Here is a 21162-nt window from a genome sequence, read left to right as displayed (position 1 = left end):
GGCGGCACTGCCATTTCCAAGCCATTGCTTCCTAGGGGCACAGAAAGGAAAACGCCTGAACAAAATTTCACCCAGAGATTGCTATTTTACCATTCTTCCATGCAAAACAGGAGGACAGTACAGCGGATTTGTGCAGCTGCATCAACACCCCGGGTGCTAAAGGAATGCAAAGACAGAAATATCAAACCTACAAGGAGGGAAGCTATGTTTAGTAATATCTTTTCTCATTTACAACAGGCAGTTGGCACTACTAAAGGAAAATCCCAGGCCTCAGGTTCTGACAGTGCGACAATCTGGCACGGACTCAGATGTGAGTGATCCAAATGGTTTATTCCAGGTTCTAATACCACTTCTGTGAATTCACACGTTTTCTCTCTTAACTTTCCCACAGCCTTCACATGTCCACAGAACATCCCACAAACTCTCCTTTACGGCGCACGTAGGCACTCATCCCACCAGAGCCATCAGTCATTCCTAGCCATGTGCTTCTCCTCCAGTCACGGACAGTATCACACGGCCATCATGCATCTTAAATGACTTAGTTTTTCTGTTCTTTCTGGAGGTGTCCTTGGTTCCTAGCCTTACCTTCTCATGCCGTTCATCTTCCTCTGCAGCTCCTGCTCTGAAGAGTCTTCTTATGTTCCCACATGACAGGAAGAAAATGAAGACACAGCCCCTGCCACCAAGGTCAGCTCTGCAGCACACGTTACCTGAGGAGCACTTGGCTACTCATGCAAACTGCACAGTGCCAGGAAGATTGTTACATGTTGCACTTCTTCTTCTCCTGGCTCAGAAATTAAATTTTCTACCTAGAAAATGGAAAACAAACAAACAAGCAAACAAAAAACAACAACAACAAAAAACACCTCACCTGACATAAAGGAGACATGATTGTTACTATGGAATTCCGGAGGGCAAGGTATTTGCCCTCTCTATGAAGAAGCTGACTGCAAAGGACTAAGAACAGCCACGATCACGTTGAGAACTTGCGGGTAAAATTCGGGACTGAACCAATAATGGGCTTCTGGAGGTGAGGGTCTGCTCCAGGCCGCCTGGTCAAGGGAGCCTGTTGATGGGCCCTGCTTACTGCAGCTACCAGAAGCACCGCGCTCACTGACTCTCAACTTGATGGGGGATTCCAGTCAGGCTGGGAAATCAGCATGGCTGGCTGCAAGCTGTCTGAGAGACTGCTGGACTGCACTGGGAATAACTTTGTGGGCCAAGCATTAAGCACACCAAGCAGAAGGGAAGCATTACTGGACATGCTGCACAGCAGGGGTTAAGACTGGAGGTGGTCAGGGCTGTAGTGACCATGCCCTCCTAGAGTTCCTCATCTCAAGGAATGCGGGCCTGGCAAAAAGCAAAGTCAGGACCCTGAGCTTCAGGAGAGTCAGCTGCAGGCTGTTCAAAGAATTCTTGGACGAGAGACACTGGAAAACTGTTTTTAGGGGCAAAGGGTTCAAACATCCCTTTGTGTGCACCTGTGTGCAGCCCAACTCCTCAGCACAGCCCTGTGCAAGCACACATTTGTGCCACCGCATCCACGCACTATGTGCTCACACACACTCACACAACCACATCCCTTAGTGCAGCCCTGTGCGCACACACACTCACACATGTGTAACCCCTTCCTTTCACTCCCAAAGTGCACGCACACACCGGTACCACAATGTCCTTGTGCAGCTCCAACACTCTGCACACCCCTGTGCACGTACATATATGTGCATGCTCGTCCTTGCACACATACCCACAGACCTACACACACCTGAGCAACACCACTGGTTTGTACACTCATGGACACAAATGTGTGTACAACACCATCCATGCACAAATACACACACACACACACGGACCCCCACTGCTTTGCACAATGCTGTGCACACTCACGTGTGTCATGCACTGATTTCCCATCCAGTCCTCGAGGGGTCACTTACTTAGGACAGGAGTGCAGGGGAGCAGCCAGAAGCTGTTTGCATTCCCTGCTGTCTGCTGGGCAGCTTTGCTGGAGATGCTTGAGTTGCTTTGCTTTTCCTTGGGAGGTGGGAAGGAGCTTTGAATTTGAGGCACATCCCGTGCCAGAGCATCCCGATGGCACAAGGGGGATCAGGGCCCCTCTATTGGTTACCTCGGTGGCTTGCAGCAACTGGAACTTTTTGCCTATTGAGAAAGCTAAAAAGTGTGAGTTCCTCCTGACCCATATCAACAAAAATCTCAACCATAAAAAAGAGACGTCTTCGTATTCAAGCAAATGACAACAGTAAGACCATGCATGTTGTTTTGTTGTATTTCCTCTGTAATCATGGGGAGGATATGAAGAAGTGGTATAATTCATCCACTTCTGCACTTCAGGCACAAGTTCCTTAGAATTGGAAGAGACCCTTAAAGGCCATCTAGCCCAGCTCCCCTGCAATAAAAAGGGACATTCACAGCTAGATCAGGTTGCTCACAGCCTGGTCATTAGTCATCCCAGAGGCAAAACACACACTGAATGATCTCTCCTTCAGTCATAAATCCTTGGAGACAACAGCATTGACACTGCATGTTACTGAAGCAGTAAAAGAAATTGCTCCTGTAACTCTCCTTGTGTTAAGTAAAATGATGATAAAAAGCAATGGAATGCTTTGGCAGGACACCAAAACCATCCTCCTTCCTTGATATCTGCTGCAATGGAACCTTCCACTGGAAGAAAGCCTCTGATGACTTGTCACCCCAGAGAGGTCAGCTTTAGAAGCAGGACTGCTGCACAATAGAATGAACTGGAGCTCCTTAGCATCTCTTACATCCAGGAGGGCTGTGATCAGACCCACCTATCACCTTCAGGTGCGCTTTCTGACACCTTGTCTGACTTCACTGTCACTGTGCCAGCATCCTCAGGCTTAACCTGCTTCATTGTCAGTGTGCAGCAATTGCCAACGTTCTTGATGTCATTGTAATTGTTGGTGTAAAGGAGGTTGCCATTCAGGAACCATTCCACGTCCTCGACATTATGGGACAGCTCGCAGGAGAAGACAGCAGAGCTCTCTTCTTCAATTTCTACATCCTGCAGGTGCTTCGTTACTTCTACATTGCGGGCTGTGGGGAAACAAGGTGAACTGTTACCACTGTTACTATAAATCATACTGGGATGTGGTAGAATGGTTGGACTAGATGATCTTTGTGTAATCATCTATGTGAAGATAATACATGTATAAAGTTAGCAGGAGAGAACGGCAGAAGTCAACCTCAAGAAGAGAAATCTGAGGTGAAATAGGACATGGAAGAGGCCACCCTCCCTGCTCATACCTTCAGCTGTCAGCGTGGCCTCAGTCTCTGCAATTCCTGCCTTGCACTTGTACACACCAGCATCATCGGGCTTCAGCTTCAGAATTCTGAGCTCTACTGAATGCTTATCCCTCTTGATCTTGTACTTCTCAGAGGGCTCGATGGGTGTGCGGCCCTTGAACCATTTCACAACCTTTGGAGAAGGCCTGAAGTCACAGGACAGGATGACAGAATGACGTTCCAAAGCTGTCTTGTCCTCCAACTTCCTGGTGATTTCTATATGGTAATCTGCAAAGCAGGGGTGGAAGAGAAGAAAGGATGAGGACAATTGGAAGAAGAGGAAAGTCTCTTGCGTGTATTCCATTCCAATTAATGTCAAGTTCACAATGGTTCTTTGAACGACTCTAAAGATAAAACAAACGATTGTCTATAGGGAATGCCATTGACTACATTTCTATGAAGTAATACTGTACAGTATCTACCAAATGCAAGGTCCAGCTCTTGTTCTGTGCTTATTAAATTGCTCCCAATTGTTGAGGCTTTTATTCAAATAAGAGTGAGTTGAAAATATAACAAGTACTTTAGGATGTGAATGGATAATCTTACGCTGGGGACAACAGCAGATAAAAAGCCTGCAAGTTTCTTTCAGATGAAATCAATGACAAACCGCACCAAATTTAGGTGCTACCAAACTTAAACTTGTCTAGATCAGAAATACAATTAATTTCACCTGATTTGACTTCTTTGCTATAGCCAAGGACAAAACCTCAGCTCTGTAAATCTGAATAGTAAGCACATCACAGCTATTCAAACACATCTTTTACTGAGATGCAGCTGTCTCATTTAGTGTCCAACGACTTTGAACTGGAAATGGAGCAGACCAAAGCAGAATCTAAACATGGCTTCTACAAGGACTGATCAAATGCGGCCACCGTCAAATTCAAAGTATCTGATACAGAAGGATCACACTCACTGTCAGACAAAACCTCTTTGGAGAGGTGAACTGACTGCCCTGTTCACCCCCACTTTGGAAATAACTGCACTCATTTCCTACCTGCTCCCAGCAGTGTGGGATGGTGGGATAGCATCACACTTCCCACACTAAGCATCCCACCATGTCACTTGTTCCACCCTAACCTCAGTCCCAAAACAAAAGGGGAACTCCCTTCTGAACCCTCTTCACTTCATTTCAGATGTCTTATATGCTTGATCTCCAACCCACCCCCCACTCAGGAGAAAGACCCCCCGCTTACACCCTACCATCTTGTTGCATTCTGATGTTGTCATCAGCCTTCAGCTTGTTGTCCTCTTTGTACCACTGGCTCTGAACCTCATCGTGTGAAATCTCACAGACAAAAGATGCACTCCCATATTCATTCACTTCCACATCTTCCAGTGCTTTAACAATCTTGATATCTCCAGCTGTGAAACAGTAGAGATATATTTGTCAGGGTATTTCCAGAACTGAGTGCAGCATCTTTTCCTTACACATATTTGCATAGAAAATAAGTAGGATTATGTTTTATTCTAAACCATCATCCATTCCTGAGTCATTTCTCTCTTCAACACAGTCAATGCATTATTGCCCTTGAACTTAAAGACAGACCTACTAGCTACAATGGAGCTCCCTGCAAACAGTTTTCATGGAAACCAGAATCTCATTTATTCTAAAACCTTTCAAGCAAAATTAAGGGTAGAAAAACAATAGAACTGACTGAATCTTTAAGGTCATTTAGTTCCAGTCCCCCTGCTATAGGCAGGGACACCTCCCTCCAGACCAACTCTTCTCCTCAGGGTCAAGGCTTCTCTCAAATCATTCTCCTCTAAGCCTGTGCCTGTGCTTGGGATTTCCCTGACCCAGGTGCAGGGCCTTGTACTTGGCCACACTCAAGTTCATGAGGCTGCCAAGGGCCCACCTCTCCAGCCTGTCCAGGTCCCTCTGAGTAGCATCCCTTCCCTCTAGCACATCAACAGCACCGCTCAGCTTGGTGTCATCTGCAAACTTGCTGAGGGTTCATTTGATTCCACTCTCCATGTTGCCTACAAAAATGTTAAATAACACTGGTCCCAACACCACCCTCCACCTGGACACTGAGCTATTGACTGCAACTCTCTGAGTGTGACCATCCAGACAGTTCCCTATCCTGCAACTGGTCCATCCATCAAAACCATTTTTCTCCAGTTTGGTGACCAGGATGTCATGCAGGACGGGATCAAATGCTCTGCACAAGTCCAAGTAGATGATGTCAGTTGCTCTCCCATTATCCACTGATGCTGTTACTCCATCATGAAAGGCCACCAAGTTTGTCAGACATGGCTTGACCTTGATGAAGCCATATTGGTTACCACCAATTACCTCATCTTTATTTTCCAAACTATGCCAAGGAGAACTAGACAAAACTCTACAGTGTTGTGTCACTACAAACCTGTCTGAACCATTGGCTTCTCTGCATGCTCATCACTAGTCTCTCCTTAGCTTGTGTGCCTACAAACAATGTATGGGGAATGTCAGCCACAAATCTTACCTAGGGGACATCTTTGCTTCAAAATCCTTTGAACATCACACAATCCCTTTTAACTCTCCAGGTCTGCATTTAGTTATGTCAGAATCAGGCCATATTTCTGTGCTGCTATATCCCTTTCCTTCTGAAGGGCCTGGATACAACTTGGATTAACCTCAGGAGAAGAGTTCCTGCATAGAATCATAGATTTACCCAGGTTGGAAAAGACATTGAAGATCATCAAGTCCAACCGCAGCCTAACCAGTACCCTAACTCTAAAAACCCTACACTAAATCATATCCCTGAGTACCACATCCAAAAGACTCTTAAACACAACCAGGGATGGTGATTCAACCACCTTTCTGGGGAGCCTATTCCAGTACCTAAAATCTCTAGTATCTAAATCTCTCTAAAAGAGCACAGGTATTAATCTGACCAGAAAGGTTCCTGTTTGTTCATAAAATGAGCCTTTTCCGCTCCATCTTGCATAGGCCACTGGGCACAGGGTAGCTGGGAGACCACAGAAAAAGTGGTTCTGTGAGCAATAGGGAAACTACTGCCTAATCCAACTCCTCCAATCTCTGCGCTCTGCCAGCATGTCTAAATAGGGTGGCAGATACACACAGGAGATAAATATTTCCACTTCCCTCAGCCAACACTGCTCTGAATTTCTATGGGACACACAGTTAGATGAAAAGGCATTTGACAAAGAAGGAAATGAAAGAGTTTAATCTGCTGTGTCATTCTCTCGGTAGCCAGAATAACTAACCCTCGCCAGTGTTAGTTCAAAGAATAGGCAGATTTTATCTCCTGACATGAGCAGTAATTCAAAGAAGCTGGTATATGATCCAGTATCCTGCATATTCACTGCAGGCAGGCAAAGACATTATGAGATAAGGGAGATCTACACATCACTTGTTATGAACACCTCATAAAGATAAAACCACACACAAGAGGAGAGTTTAGGAAGAGGACCACTCTTGGACTACTTTCCAAGAGGCATCAATTAGTAACTCTCTTCGCTCATTTTTCACACTACTCCACAGTGTCCTCCTGAGCCCCCTTACTCCTGTTGCCAACTGCTGATGCAGGGAATCCTGAGGAACCAAGGATTCATAGTTGTTCCATCAGTAGTCCTTGGTCAGCTCTCCCTCCCTGCCCCTTCTGTTTTGATCCCACTAACCAAATTTTAGTTAGTCTGAAAAGAGGATGGAAACCTCCGCAGCAATTAGTTTCTAAATATCTTGCAATGGGCAGCTTGTAGGAGCCCCATCTCAATGCCCACAGCACAGGAGGCAGGACTGCTTAGCCCATGCACTAGTGCATTTACCAGCACAGATGTAAGCCCAGATCTATGCACACCAAATACAGGCTCTCAGTTTGCACAAGGAGGCATCCATGGAGCTGAAGTATTAGGCAGATATTGTGGTGGGGCAGCAGTTATTGAGACGCCAGACAGAAAGGACACAGATAATGTGGCAACTCAGCTTTACCATTATGACTGATGATGGAACATCTAATTTCACTGCTCAAAAGAGAACTTCCATATAACTGGAAAGAATGAAATTCACAGGGGAAACCACACACAGACACACACAAAAGCAATACAAAGGAGATGAAGGATGGTTCACATACTAGTGATTCACTCTGAGACGCAAGCAAATGAAAGAGTATCCCCAACCATTTGCCTCCTGAAATGCTAAGTATATAAACTCATTGCTGTGATAACTCTGCCAGACGTGAGTCATACACTGTAAAACCTTATGGGGTCAATCAGTTTAACTTCATAAATTCATTACACCAACAAAAACAGACCATCGTGTCCAGGCTGGTTCATTTCAGCTCTTCAAAGCTGTTGGTAAAACTGCCTGAGAGCTGAAATGCTTACCAGCAAAAGCTAAAAACTGTAAATCAAATGTAATAGGCTGCCTTTGTCTACTGTATAGAAATGATGCCTGAAAAGAAGAAAATAAAAAAGAACGTAAACCAGAACAAATGGAATGGCTACATAAAACAGCCAGTACTGAAACAGCAACCCAACCTGGTTGCAGAATGAGAGAGAAAATGAGAGTTCACCAAAGTCATGGGACAGGACACATGTTCATGTTCATGCTAACACTGAACCCAAGTGGCCACATGAGGACAGCGTCTAGTAGGAAATCAGAAAAAAGCATCCTTTCCTACGTCCCTTGGGAAGGTGGCATCTACCAGGGCACAGCAGACCCATGTGTTCAGTAACAAGTCTGATGCTTCAGAGCCCAATGATGAGCTACAAACTGGGGTTTAACCAATGCAACACATGGAGGGAAAATCTGTCTTGAGCATAAAGAAGAAAGAGAAAGGTATCCAAAAGGACTAACCAAGAAATGCCCAAACTGCCCATGAAGCATTTCTTCCCGTGGTGCAAAATACCACAAGAGGATTTATTTGCTCTTTCAGTTAAACATAAAATGAACCTTTAGGGTAGCTGATGTCTTGTCTTAGGCTGCTCAGCATGTGGATGTTCCCTGATCTTCATATTCACACTTGTGAGTAATGAGACTTCTCTTATTTCCCTGGGAAGTAATGCCCACTTTTTTACTTTGACAGAGCTCCTTCCCATCCTAGAAGGGAAAATATCAAGTCAGATCTCCATTAGTCCTTCCATCTCTGCACTGAGCAAAGGGAGCCTTCAGATCTATGCTTAATTCACCCACTCCCCTAGAATTAATGGAACTGTGCTTACTGGAACATATGCTGAAGCTTAAGCACAGTGCAGTGTTCTCAACATGAAGGAATGGCTATAGAACATGCATAAATTCTGGCTGACCTATGACAGCTTAAAGCACTGCGGAGGACTGTTAACAAGCCTGTTTGGACATCACCTTGAATAAATGACGTTATCCCCAAGTAAGGGAAGGAACAGCTGAGCACCGGGGAGGTACACAAAGTGCCAGAGCAAATTCTCACACTGTCAGGTGCAAAGAAAACTGAGATTTCACCCCAACAACCCAGTTCACAACAAGGCTACAAAATCCCGGCTGAGAATTTCTGTGTTAGACTTGAAGCTCAAGACTGTACTGTAGTTCAACCAACAATATTTTGTGCAGCATGACCTAAAAAGTTCACAATAAAACCAAAACAAACTTCAATTTCAACTTGATAAATGAACTCAGGACATAATAACAAAGAGTGCTGATCTGGGCAAATAAAAGAGCATAAAGAAAAGAGAGCAGTGAAAAAGCTATCAAGGAAAAGCTCAGACTCGCATCCCTTGGAAGTGAAATTAAAGGCTCTCATTCATTTCCAGAGAAGTCAGAAAGGAAAATACCATTACATGCCATACCTTGAACCACTTGACGTCCATGTTGGGCCTGGACAGCTCACACTCAAATGTGACCTTGTCCTTCTCAATGACGCTACTGTCTGCCAATGGTTTGCTGATTTTCACAGGCAATTCTGAGAAGGAGAAAGAAGAATGTGGATTTAGTTGGGAACTTAGTTTTGTTCATAACCTGGTCCATGGGTGCTGTTAAATGGATCCTTCCAGATGGAAAAAACATTTCAGGTGGCCTCCTAGATTTCACCCCTTTTTGTGTTGCACGCAAGACTGAAAAAAAAAATTACTTCTGCAAAGTTCTTCTTGTCATAAGGAAACAAATATTTGGGGAATGGCAGAACCAGGTAAAATTTTCCTTCACGTCAAGAAAGTATAAATTTCACTCTCATGCTCTTGGTGTGGTTTCTGCTATGATTATTTGGACTAATTAAGCTTCTCCCTGATGAAAGCCTAGAAGTATATCACAAGAAGGACCAACTTACCCGTGACCTTTTATTTGTCTTACTCAAGCATCTCCTCCTGACCAAAACTGACAATAAAAGATTCAGCCAGACTACAGGTTTGAGCAGCTGAGTTGTTTCTAGGATCTCCTGCAATCTCAAGCTTGGAACACACACTTGTCTTTTGACTAAGTGTCTTTTACAGTGCAGTAAAACAACAGGTTTTCACACGGCGATTCCTCATTTACCTTGATCTGAAATCATTCTCAAACCATGTGGGATCAGTCCAGGGAGAAGGGGAGGAGAGGGGAAGGGAAAGGGGAAGTCCACAGTCCTCTAAAATCAGGCTTCTTAGCCTAAAGCTCAACAGCAAATACCAGTCCACTTCCCCACATTGCTAGACTCCGAGCATTTAAAGAACATCAGCTGACCTCATTATGAGCTCTAACATAGCCAAAGGAATTCATATATTCAAATATTCTCTTGAGTGATGAGAAATTTGGAGCATAACTTCAGACTTCTGCTGTTAAACTCTCACTTCTATCATAAACCAGAGTAAGAGTTCAATGCTGTTTTAGATGGAGGACTCATATTTTAAATAACTCATCTCATTAAGGCTTGGATTCCCTACTACAATTAGTTAAATTCCAGTTTGGATCATGCTTCACCTTGGATCACTTAGGGCTTCAGCCACTTATTGGAACTAACTCAATTTGTCTACAGAGAAGCTGTTTTCTATAGCAACAATAAGCTGTGATTGCAACTGGATGTCGGGAGAGCACAAATCCCGCAGTTATCCTGTACCAACATCCTCTCCTTCCATCAGAACAGCAAGTTTTTAAACCAGACTCATGCAAGCTTGCATGACACACCTTGTGTAAAACTGTTGGCAGCCATCAGGACAGCCAATTGCTTCCTGTATAGACACTGTTCCATCAGTTTTGGTTTTTTGTCTTGCTAGAACAACAGCCAGTGTCTGAAAACTCCCACAACTGAAGCAACCACGCTGATATACCGCAGTCACTGGAGGTGCTCAAGAGCCACGGGTATGTGGCACTGGGGACGTGGTTAGTAAGTCCAGTGAGGGTGGGCTGGGTTGGACTCAGCTATCTCAGTGGTCTTTTCCAGCCTTGGGTGCAACTTGTAAGAGGGAATGAAGCAGCAAACTGCCCAGCACTGAGCTGCATTCTTCTGACACATGGTATCAGTGAACTGCTGTATTTCCCTATCTTCTCTGGAGCTATTGATCTAACCTAACTGAAAAAGTAAGCCTGAACCTAGATATAAATCAGGATCATAGTCACCCATGGTTGCTTATATATTCAGAAAGACACTCTAGAGGGTAATTCAGCGCATCTAGAAATTAAAGTAGAAGTTCCTTAGTCAAAAATATTCCACAGCCAGATTTTCACCTCGCTACCACTACATTAAAAAGGAGAATCCAACTTGTGGTGTGGGTCATTGATGTTGTTCCGGGGGGAATTGTGGCTGTTCCATGCCCACAGGGTAGAAGACAGCCAGTCTTCCTCTAAGCCACATAAAAAGCTGCTTAGTGCTCCCAAAGCGAATGCTCACCAGTTGTTTCCAACTTGAAGGTCATCTTCTGGCCAGCAGCCTCGCAGATGTATTCTCCAGCATCTTTCTTCTCCACCTGCTCCACAACCAGACGCCGTGTTTTGCCCACAGATTCCATTCTGAACTTTCTGGAGGAGGCAAGCAGTCTTCCATCCTTGTACCATTTTACTTCGGTTGGATCCTGTGCTATTTCACAGCTGAGGGAGGCACTTGCTGCCAGGGCAGCACTCACCTCTTTCTGCACCTGCTCCTGGTTTATAAACACAGGTTTTGGCTCTGAGGGAAGAAAAGAAAAAGTATTGACTGAGGGACCGAAATGAGACCATCTTGCAGGTTTGTATGTACAGGTTGGAACAGGTTTAGGTTACCACTTGTGCCCAAACTAATAGCCTTCACTAGAGAATATCAGCTCTTCTGTTGAAACAAAGTGTCAAATCTAGGCAAGAAAGAACCTAGGAACTGAAGGAACCAAGAGGGTCCTTGAACACCAGTCCCATGGTTGCAAGTCACTATGCAAACATATTGAACCCAAAAGAACATCTGTCCTGCAGGCAACCAAAACCTGAGTTCCTTTTACTTAAGACCCACTGTGAAACATCAAAACACATAAACATGTGATAGTCAAACCACTGGCTGCCTTTTCATGACCCAGAACAGTACTCCCGGCTTCCTGAACAGACTCCTCATGGCCTCTACCATTGCCACAACTGTGACTGTCAAAGGCACAAAGGAAATATGCTCACCAACGCAGTCCTTTGTTCTTTGTGTGTGATTTGCAGATATCTATCTTACTTTGAGCTCTGGCAATAGTCAGCTCTACCAGGTCTCTTACTGTGAGTAGCAGACTCACCTATCCAGATGCAGCCTCCAACATAAAGGCATAGTAAAAAGGCAGTGTACTACTAGGAGAAGTTCCTGCTTCTCCTGCCATGAAAGGCTGCACGTAGAACATGCACTCCAGCCTCACTGCACATACTTATCTTAGTCAAATGTTTAGGTGAACAAGAATTACAGTTTGGGATCTCAGGCACAGGAGAGATTTGAATAATATCTTGAATATTGCTTCCACTGTACATATATTACTAATTATTGCTCTACAGACAGACTGAAACAGGTCTTTGTGTCATACTGAAACCAAATACTTTCTACAAACCCAGGCAATCAAGTCTAGGGAAAAAACCTCAGCACAGACTACAGTGATCCAGGTGCAGTATAATAGAAACTAGATTTTACTTTACTGTTCTCTGCTGTATTTCATACAACACCTGTCTTACCTGTGACATGAATCTTGAAGGTGAGTTTCTGGCCAGCAGCCTCGCAGCTGTACTCCCCTGCATCTTTCTTCTCCACCTGGCTCACCACCAGCCGACGCTGTTTGCCCTCTGACTCTACCTTGAACTTCTTGCTCGAGGTGATCAGTTTCCCCTCCTTTTATCACTTGACCTCTGTGATAAAATGTTTGCTCATTAAGACCGGGATGTGGTAGCATTGTGGTGGAGTGCTTGTTCATTAGGACCGGGATATAATGGTGGAATATGGAGGCCACAAAGGTTGCAGAACACTCTAATTTTATGGGTAGATTGTGTACTCTGCGTAGTTACAGGCAAAGCGCGCCCCGATGGATACAAAGTTCCACGGAAGGACCAACCAAGGAACGACACACCAAGTCGCACGATCACAACCGACCAATTAAAGGACAATACGCTCGGGATGGACAATACAAAAGAAGTTGCAAGGGACGGGACGGCGCGGCAGTTGGAGGAACAATAATCCCCCTGTCGCCCAGCGCTGAATTGCCTTTTAGTTTTACCCGCTACAATTAATAAAAGTTTATAATTGGAACATTATTGGCTCATTGCTTATAAATTGATGACAACCTCCATCTTCTCCTGGGCCACCTCGCAGCTCAGCGTGGCATTTTTCTGTTGTTGCAGCCTTCACCACCTTCTGTACCTTCTCCTTGTTTGTAAATACAAATTCTGGCTCTAAAAAGAGAGAGATACATTAGTTTGGCCTCTTGAAAGAAGAGCAGGTTTTGGGGAAGGAGTCAGAAAAATGAATCAGTTCTCCCAGTCTGATGCCCCAAGAGAATGATGTGGAGAGAAGTTGTGCAATCTATGGATGCCCCATCCCTGAAAACATTCAAGTCTAGGCTGGATGGGTGTTAGAGCAACCTAGTCACAAAGAATGTGTTCCTTTCCAGGACAGAGATTGGAACTGGATGATCCTCCAGGTCCCTTCCAACAAAAGGCATTCTGTGATGCTTCTTGTATGACTCTCATGACTCTTTCGTCCCCTAGCTGCCATTTACTTATGTCTTCAAAACATCAACTTATACAAAACATTCCTGTAGTATTCTCTCCCATGCTAAATGAGCCCTTCCAAGACAAAAACATGTTACATAGAGCACACCCCCTAGTGCTTGACACAAAGCCCCTGTTCTGAAACTTCCTGAGACGCAGCTGCATTGCAGAGTTGTTCTAGTGGTACAGGCACGTGGGAATGGAGAAGTGCAATCAGAACTTTCTTGTCTATGGCCTCATTCCCACAGCAAAAGGAAATTCCTGAAGATTTTAAAAGATGGAGCTGCCTCACAACTGTATTTAGAATAATTTGTTCAATTTCCTCATCAGAAATTAACCACCCCAAAGTTCAGCTCCAAAAATTTTAAGCATAGCAGGGAAAACTTACAAACTAATGACCGTTTTCTAAAACATTCTAGAATGAAAGGCCAAAATGTGTTCTCTCTCACCTGTGACATGAATCTTGAAGGTGAGTTTCTGGCCAGCAGCCTCGCAGCTGTACTCCCCTGCATCTTTCTTCTCTACCTGGATCACCACCAGCCGACACTGTTTGCCCTCTGACTCCACCTTGAACTTCTTGCTCGAGGTGATCAGTTTCCCCTCCTTGTACCACTTCACCTCCATCTTCTCCTGGGCCACCTCGCAGCTCAGCGTGGCATTTTGAGTCAGTGCAGCCTTCACCTCCTTTTGTACCTTGTCCTTGTTTGTAAACACGTCTTCTTTCTCTGCAGGGACATCACAACAGTCACACCATTTTGCTGTAGTCTGCTGCAGAGCTTACTCCAGTTCCCCATTTTCATTATACTTGCCCTTCACAGGGACCATCATGATGCCTCATTAAGACAGGAAAATACTTTCCCCTCTATTTTGCCTTGGGAAATGAATAGGCATATCATATCATATCATAAATCTAAACATTTCGCAGTCTGATAGCAGATTTGGACATGAGATTTAGAACACCTGCATGCACTGCTGAACCTCCTCCCTTCTCTTTGTTTCTTCTGATGTCTCTCTACATTTCCAGTAAATCAGAAGGGAATGGCCCTCTAGAACAGGTTGCCCAAGGAGACTGTGGATGCTCCATCCCTGCAGGCATTCAAGGCCAGGCTGGATGTGGTTCTGGGCAGCCTGGGCTGCTGCTTGGCAACCCTGCACATAGGAAGAAGGGGGTTGGAACTGGATGAGCACTGTGGGCCTTTGCAACCCAGGCCATTTATGAGTCTGATTAGTGGCATTTTCCACCTCATTGTGTCATTCAAATTTTGTAACCAGATCTCATCAAACACCTCCCCTTTTCTCACTCCTTGCATGCCTGGTGTGCTCTTGCACTGTAACCCTGCAGACACCAGCTGACTACAAGAGCTGCACAAGTTACCCTCCTTGCCTATGGTTTGTTGCAGTAATTCATTCCTGGATGGAAAAGCACATGTAGAAAAGTGTTGCTATGACACTAGATGACAAAGAAAGTCCTATAGCCAAAATGTTTTGCACCAGAGAGGCTGTAAGTTGATCCTCCAAATGCAAGACACACAAAATGAAGTGTTCCTTTATCTCTGGGATTCCAAGCATTTTCTCACCTCTGACTTTCACTTGGAATGTTGCTTTGTCATCTTTTGTTTCACAGCTGTAGCTCCCTTGGTCTTTCAGGGTCACATTTTTGACCATGAGCTTGCGGTGCGTCCCCTGGGAGATGATGGTTGTCCTCTGGTCCTGCTTCACCTCTATTTGATCTTTCTTCTATACGACAGCTCCGCTTGCAGCTGACACCTCACACACCAGCTCCAGGTCTTCAGAAGGACTGACTGATATTTCTGGAGTCGTTTTGGACTTGCTGACAAAATTAATGGCTTCATCTGAAGAAAAAAAGAGAAAGTGGTTTACATCCTGACTCAGGCTTATTCAGCACAGCATTAAGATACAGTTAGAACTGATTGTAATGTCTCTGCTCATTACATCTGGGGGATCAAGTTTCACCTCTGGAGGTACTCACATACAAACGTGTGCTTGATTCTCCTGTGTAAGGAAAGAGTAAGTTCTATGCAGACAGTTCTTATTTCTTCTAATCAATTCTGTATTCTGCACATGTTCTTCTGAAGCTAAAATGAAGGCAGCTAAGTAACCTGTTTGCAATACATGAACAAACCAATTCAACACCTTGTCTCTAAGCTAACAAGCAGCGTTTGATGAGCACATCAGTATTTCATGCCCTTCATTCCATCCAGACTGTATTGGCAATAACTATGCTGGTATTAACAAGGATAGCAATTACAAGCAAAATGGTAGAAATACAGAAGATATAAGGAAAAGGGAACTCACCAGAGCTGAGGCGATCCTCCCTGGTGAGCGATCTCCAAGAGATGCTGCCTCAGTGAGGGTCAGCCCTTAAATGAGGTCTCAGAGGAGGTGGAGTCGAACTCCACCCCTCCAGGGAGCACAGCTACATAACTTTCACCTGTGCTCCCACAGCTGACCCCACACTTGCCTCAGCTGATCAATCAGTGGTTCACATTGTGATCTCCCATACACTCCACCCCTTCACAACGTGAACCAATGATTAGGTGAGTTCCCCTTATTACAGAGACCCAATCACGACGCTGATACAATCTCCCGTCGCATTAGATGTTGATATTATTCAAATGATGATGATTGGATGGGTGTTTATGATCTTCCATGGGCCAGTGCTTGATAGATGTTACCGGAGACAAATCATCTTGAAGTGCAGGTCCATCTGCGTTTCATCAGTCCAGAGTAATGGTCCTAGAGGCTTAGAATCAATTTTAAGGGGAGTAATATAGATGTTTCAAGGGTACTAGGAGGGGAAGATCCGCCCTCCAGGGCAAGATACAGGCCGTATTCTTATCTTGGGTCAATACTTCTGCTTGTACTGGATTATGTCCCGGCCTCCGATACCATACCCTCTGGCCAGATATCTGTGGCTGTATAACTATATCTGGCACCAGAGGAGGAGTCTTGATCTGCCATAGGGACATAATAGGTGTTCCTTTAGCAATAAAGGCCGGAGTATTGACCACGATGTCAGTAGGCCATGTACCTATCACCGAGGGGGTGACTGAACCTCCCACCTCCAATAATCTCCCCCAAGGTGCAAGTAGGCCACACCATTTGGGTCCTACCTGCACCTTCCAAGGCCAATTTATCTTATGGATTCCCGGTTCTAAATTCTCAGGGGCAGGGAGCAGAAGATTATTTTCAGTACCAACCTGCGGTTTTACCTTATTATCGGTGCCTGTAATTTGGATCCTAAGAGGGGAGGCCCATATAGTTTGTAACATTTTCAGGGCACTGGGTCTGCCATCCCGAGGTCTTTCATTCAGGTCCCGCACGGTTTCATATAATCTTTTTGTCCACCCCTGCAGGGACTGAGAGTCTGTTTTCAGGGCAGCCTTAAGGATACCATTATAACGTTCAATAAGGCCTGCCCCTGTTGGGTTATATGGCAGGTGGAATCGCCATTCAATGTTGTTTTCTTCTGCCCAGCGCTGTATCATCGCTCCAGTGAAGTGAGTCCCTTGGTCACTCTCGATAACTTGAGGTGTCCCGTATGCAGACATCAGTTTAGTAAGTGCCTTAATTGTGTATGCTTGATTTGCCTTTGGTACAGGATAGGCTTGCAGCAGTCCACTTACAGTGTCAACGCAGGTCAGGGCATATCTCGCCCCCTCAGACCGAGGGAGGGGCCCAATGTAGTCGACCTGCCATCTCTGAAGAGGACTATATCCTCTAGCAATGTGGGATGTTGTTTCAGGCAACGGTCTCGGTCTCATCTTTGAGCAAGCATCGCAATCCTGACATGCTTGAACGATATCAGATAGTTGTACAGGCAGCCCCCATGCTTTAGCAGCTGCCCACATTATCTTCTGTCCAGCATGCCGTAGCTTCTGATGTAACCAACGGGCAATATTTTCAGATTGTGAATTCTCAATCCATCGGATTCGGGCCAGTGTGTCAGCTTCATCATTTCCTGGTGACTGCAAGGGTTGATGACCAGAGACATGGTAGACACATACTGTCCTGTGTTTGACCGTATTCCAAATGTCTACCCACATGTCTTTACCCCAAATCGGTCGGGCGTGGATAGTCCATTCCTGGGTAGCCCATTGCGTAATCCACAGAGTGAGCCCCCGGTACACAGCCCAACTATCTGTACAGATGTTCAGGACGCCGTCACCAGGTTCTTTAGTTATAACCATCCACACGGCTCGCAATTCTGCCCATTGGCTGCTTTGACCATCCCCCTCATCAAACCAGATGGTCTCAGTAGAGGGATGGTATGCTATTGCTCGCCACTTGCTCGGGTTGCCTCTGCTGGACCCATCCGTATACCAGGCATCTTCAGGAATAGGATATCTTCCTTCCTGAACGGGACTCTTCTCTGGTGGAGCAACCATCGGTTCTTTTGATGTATCACTGTGATACGTCACTGGGCCTAGGATCTTCTGTAGTTCTTCTTTAAGTGGAGATGAAGACAGACTGCTTCTCTGGCTTAGATAGGCGACCCATCGTGCCACCGTTTGTGCTTGGGCCACCCCCGTCTTAGGAAGGTGAGTCAAATCTCTCACCTACCCCTGGATTGGTAATGAAGTCTTAACTATGACCTCTGCTGTTTGCGTTATCGGCTCTACTGCTTGTAATGCCGAATAGGCAGCCAATAACTGTTTCTCAATCATGCTATATCGTTCTTCTGCTCCGTGCCAAACCTGAGACCAGAATCCAATGGGGGTTCGAACAGAACTCTGGCGTTGCCACAGGCCCCAGCCAAAACCATCTTGAGTAACATGAACATCTAGTTCAGCTGGGAGGGTCGGATCAAATATACCCAACGCCTGAGCTTGTTTAACTGCCAGTTTTGCCTGTTGGAAAGCATCCTGTTCTATCTTTCCCCAATTCCATGATTGACCCTTCTTTGTAAGCTTGTATAATGGCCTTAATAGCTGAGCTAAACGAGGTATAAAGGAGCGCCAATACCCCAATATACCCAAACATTCTTGCAATTGTTTTGATGTTGTAGGGACTGGAAACGCTTGGACTTTATCTACTACCGCACTGGGTAGTACTTTGGTTTTCCCGGACCAAATTACTCCCAGGAATTTTACAGATAGCCCCGGACCTTGCACCTTCTGTGGCTTTATAGCCCACCCTCTTTTCTGCAGGTAAGCTATCAACAAATCTGCTGCTTGTCTCACCGCCTCTAACGAATCGGATGTTAACAGGAGGTCATCAATATAATGATATAAATTGACATTATTTGGCTTTTCCCACTTAGCCAGATCACGTGCCACTAAATTATGACAAAAAGTGGGCGAATGTACGTACCCTTGGGGTAGGACCTGGAAAGTCCATTGCCTCCCTTCCCATGTAAATGCAAACTGATCTTGCGATTCTTCACTGATTGGAATACTGAAGAATGCATTCGCCAAATCCAAGACACAGTGATATGTTTTGATTTCCCTGCTTAGTGTGTCCATTAGGGAGGCAATATTGGGTACAGCCGCATGAACAGGTGGCGTGACCTTATTTAATTCCCTATAGTCTACTGTCATCCTCCATGTTCCATCCAGTTTTCGCACTGGCCATATTGGGGAGTTATATGGGCTATGTGCAGGCCTTATAATACCCACTCTTTCTAATTCCTGCACCGTCTTTGTTATTTCATCCTGCCCACCCGGGAGTCTGTACTGTTTCACATTAGTAATCCGGCGTGGCTTCGGCAAACAAATAGGCTCATGTTTTGCATGGCCTCTCAATATTGTCTGGATTGCCTGGATACTAATGCATCTCTGCCGCAATCGGAACTCTCCCACTGTTGTATGGAGAGCCAGACCCCACAGGATATCAATTCCTAATATATACTCTGGAATTGGGGCAATGGATACCTTGTACTCCCGTGGTGGAAGACGCCCGACCCCCAGTTTTACCCAGGTTTGGGTGACCGGAATGGTTTGTCCCCCAAAACCTCCAATCATCACTCTATTACCTTTAAATTTAGTTGGGTCTCCATATATTATAGATGTCTCTGCCCCGGTATCAACTAGGGCCATAACCTTCTGTATATTCTTTCGGGACCAGTATATTGTCAGTTCCACATAGGGCCTCCGGTCCCGTCTAGAGGCCCTAGGAGGACTGACATTCCTCGTCAAGCCATGAACTGAGCCAGATTCAAGTCTTTTACCTCCGATACCTCCGGTGTCATAACCCGAGGCACCTGAGGTGGCTTCTTTTTCCTATTTGGAACTATAAAATCTTCTAAATTCCATGTTGTTGTTGGTCGCCGCTCTATAAATCTTATCCCTGGCCTTTTGGGTTTATTCTGAAATTTTTGTTCATCCTTCAGTTGCTTCCACAACTGAAGGAGAACCTGATTGGGCTGCCCATCAATTTTTGAAAACTGAACGCCTGCCCGGAGCAGATCATTAAACATTTGTTTCCGGGATACCCTAACAGGTCCTGCCCGAGAAGTTCGCGGGGCCGATCTTCTGGCTCGCACTATTGGAAAAGCCTCGGCATCCTCAATCACCCTGATATTGCGCTTAGCTCGTAAACGCTCAGTTTCTCCGAGGTCTGCTACCAATTGGGCGGCTTGTTGGACTACTGCCTCTGCGGATACTACTGGATTAAGTATGGAAACCAAGGTTCCATACATATGAGAGGGTGCTTACTGTAAAATTAGGTCCCTCATTCCCGCAGAAAATTTAACCATATCAGGGCTATCGAATGTGTCTTCGTAGATAGCCTCTCTCATACCTAATTCGCGTATATAATTTTGAAGGTCTTCCATAGAAGACCACATCCCTGTGTTTACTGGCATGTCAGTTTTATTTGTCCACACCATGCGGCAAGCAGCCATTATCCATTCTACAATTGAATGGTTTTCTTCAGGGAACTGAGTCCCAGCATACAGTCTCTGCCGAAGGGCAGGATGTACTGTTATTGTGGCCAACTTAGATACTTCGGGGCCACTAACCAGTACACTATCTGCCCCTGAATCCCATAACCGTAATAACCAAGCTGGAACACTTTCCCTTGGCCTTTGCCTAAATCGTTGCACTAGGTCCATGAGTTCAGTAGGCATATATGGACAGGCTGTTACATGTAAAACAGATTCGGCAGGGGGCCATTGATCAGGAGGCACTCCTGCTGGTCGATCCTGAATTTTCTTTGTTTTTTGAGTTATTACTGGACGGACTTCTAGTGAGTCCGTCTCAGATGGTTTTTCTAGATCAGATTTAGTGATCTTATTTTGATTCATTTCTTCAGGATCTTGATCGTCATTAAATGAAATGTATCTAATTTGAGGGTTGGAGGAAGAAAATGACGGTTTTTTTCCTGTAAATAGATTGATCTCACCCTCCAATTTTTCAATACGGGCCTTTAACAATTCATTTTCATGTGCAATGTTGTTTGATTTTATCTCTGCCCGATTTAAAGCATTTAATAATGGCCAGGCTGCCATAGATGCAGCCATTCGCTTTTCTTTTGTAATTAAGATATCTTTTTGTAGTCCTAGAAAGTAATCAGTTAGACAATAGGCGTCCATGTTATTTGGTACTCTTAAAGGGCCCCATTGTTCAATAATTGTTGCTAATTGGTAATATGGGGACGCCTCAAAACCTGGAATTTGTCCAGGAAGGCATGTCCCTAAGGGGGTGGTCTTCTCCCCCTTGTACCAATTAAAGATTTTCCACACAAAGGACTTTTTTTTTTTCCTTATATTTCTAGATGCCAAGTCAGTGGCTCCTGCCTGG

The 21162-nt window shown here is 45.1% G+C and overlaps 1 protein-coding gene across 1 annotated transcript in view; it reads right to left on the bottom strand.

Annotated features, from left to right (window-relative positions):
* Positions 1 to 3222: 3222 nt before the first annotated feature.
* Positions 3223 to 21162, bottom strand: part of LOC146759749 (obscurin-like protein 1) — a 57094-nt gene continuing 39154 nt past the window's right edge. Inside the window, exons 2-6 of the mRNA XM_085509866.1 lie at positions 13849 to 14124; positions 12974 to 13081; positions 4522 to 4683; positions 3283 to 3549; positions 3223 to 3236 (exon numbers count right to left, since the gene is read on the bottom strand). Of these exons, the coding sequence (XP_085365992.1) occupies positions 3223 to 3236; positions 3283 to 3549; positions 4522 to 4683; positions 12974 to 13081; positions 13849 to 14124 (827 nt within the window). The remainder of the gene's footprint in view (positions 3237 to 3282; positions 3550 to 4521; positions 4684 to 12973; positions 13082 to 13848; positions 14125 to 21162) is intronic.

Source organism: Coturnix japonica, chromosome 9 (genome assembly GCF_054131305.1).
Source record: "Coturnix japonica strain WE chromosome 9, WE-NBRP24, whole genome shotgun sequence".
Taxonomy (NCBI): Eukaryota; Metazoa; Chordata; class Aves; order Galliformes; family Phasianidae; genus Coturnix; species Coturnix japonica.
The sequence above is the reverse complement of the archived record's forward strand: the minus strand, read 5'-3'. Positions and strand labels throughout refer to the sequence as shown.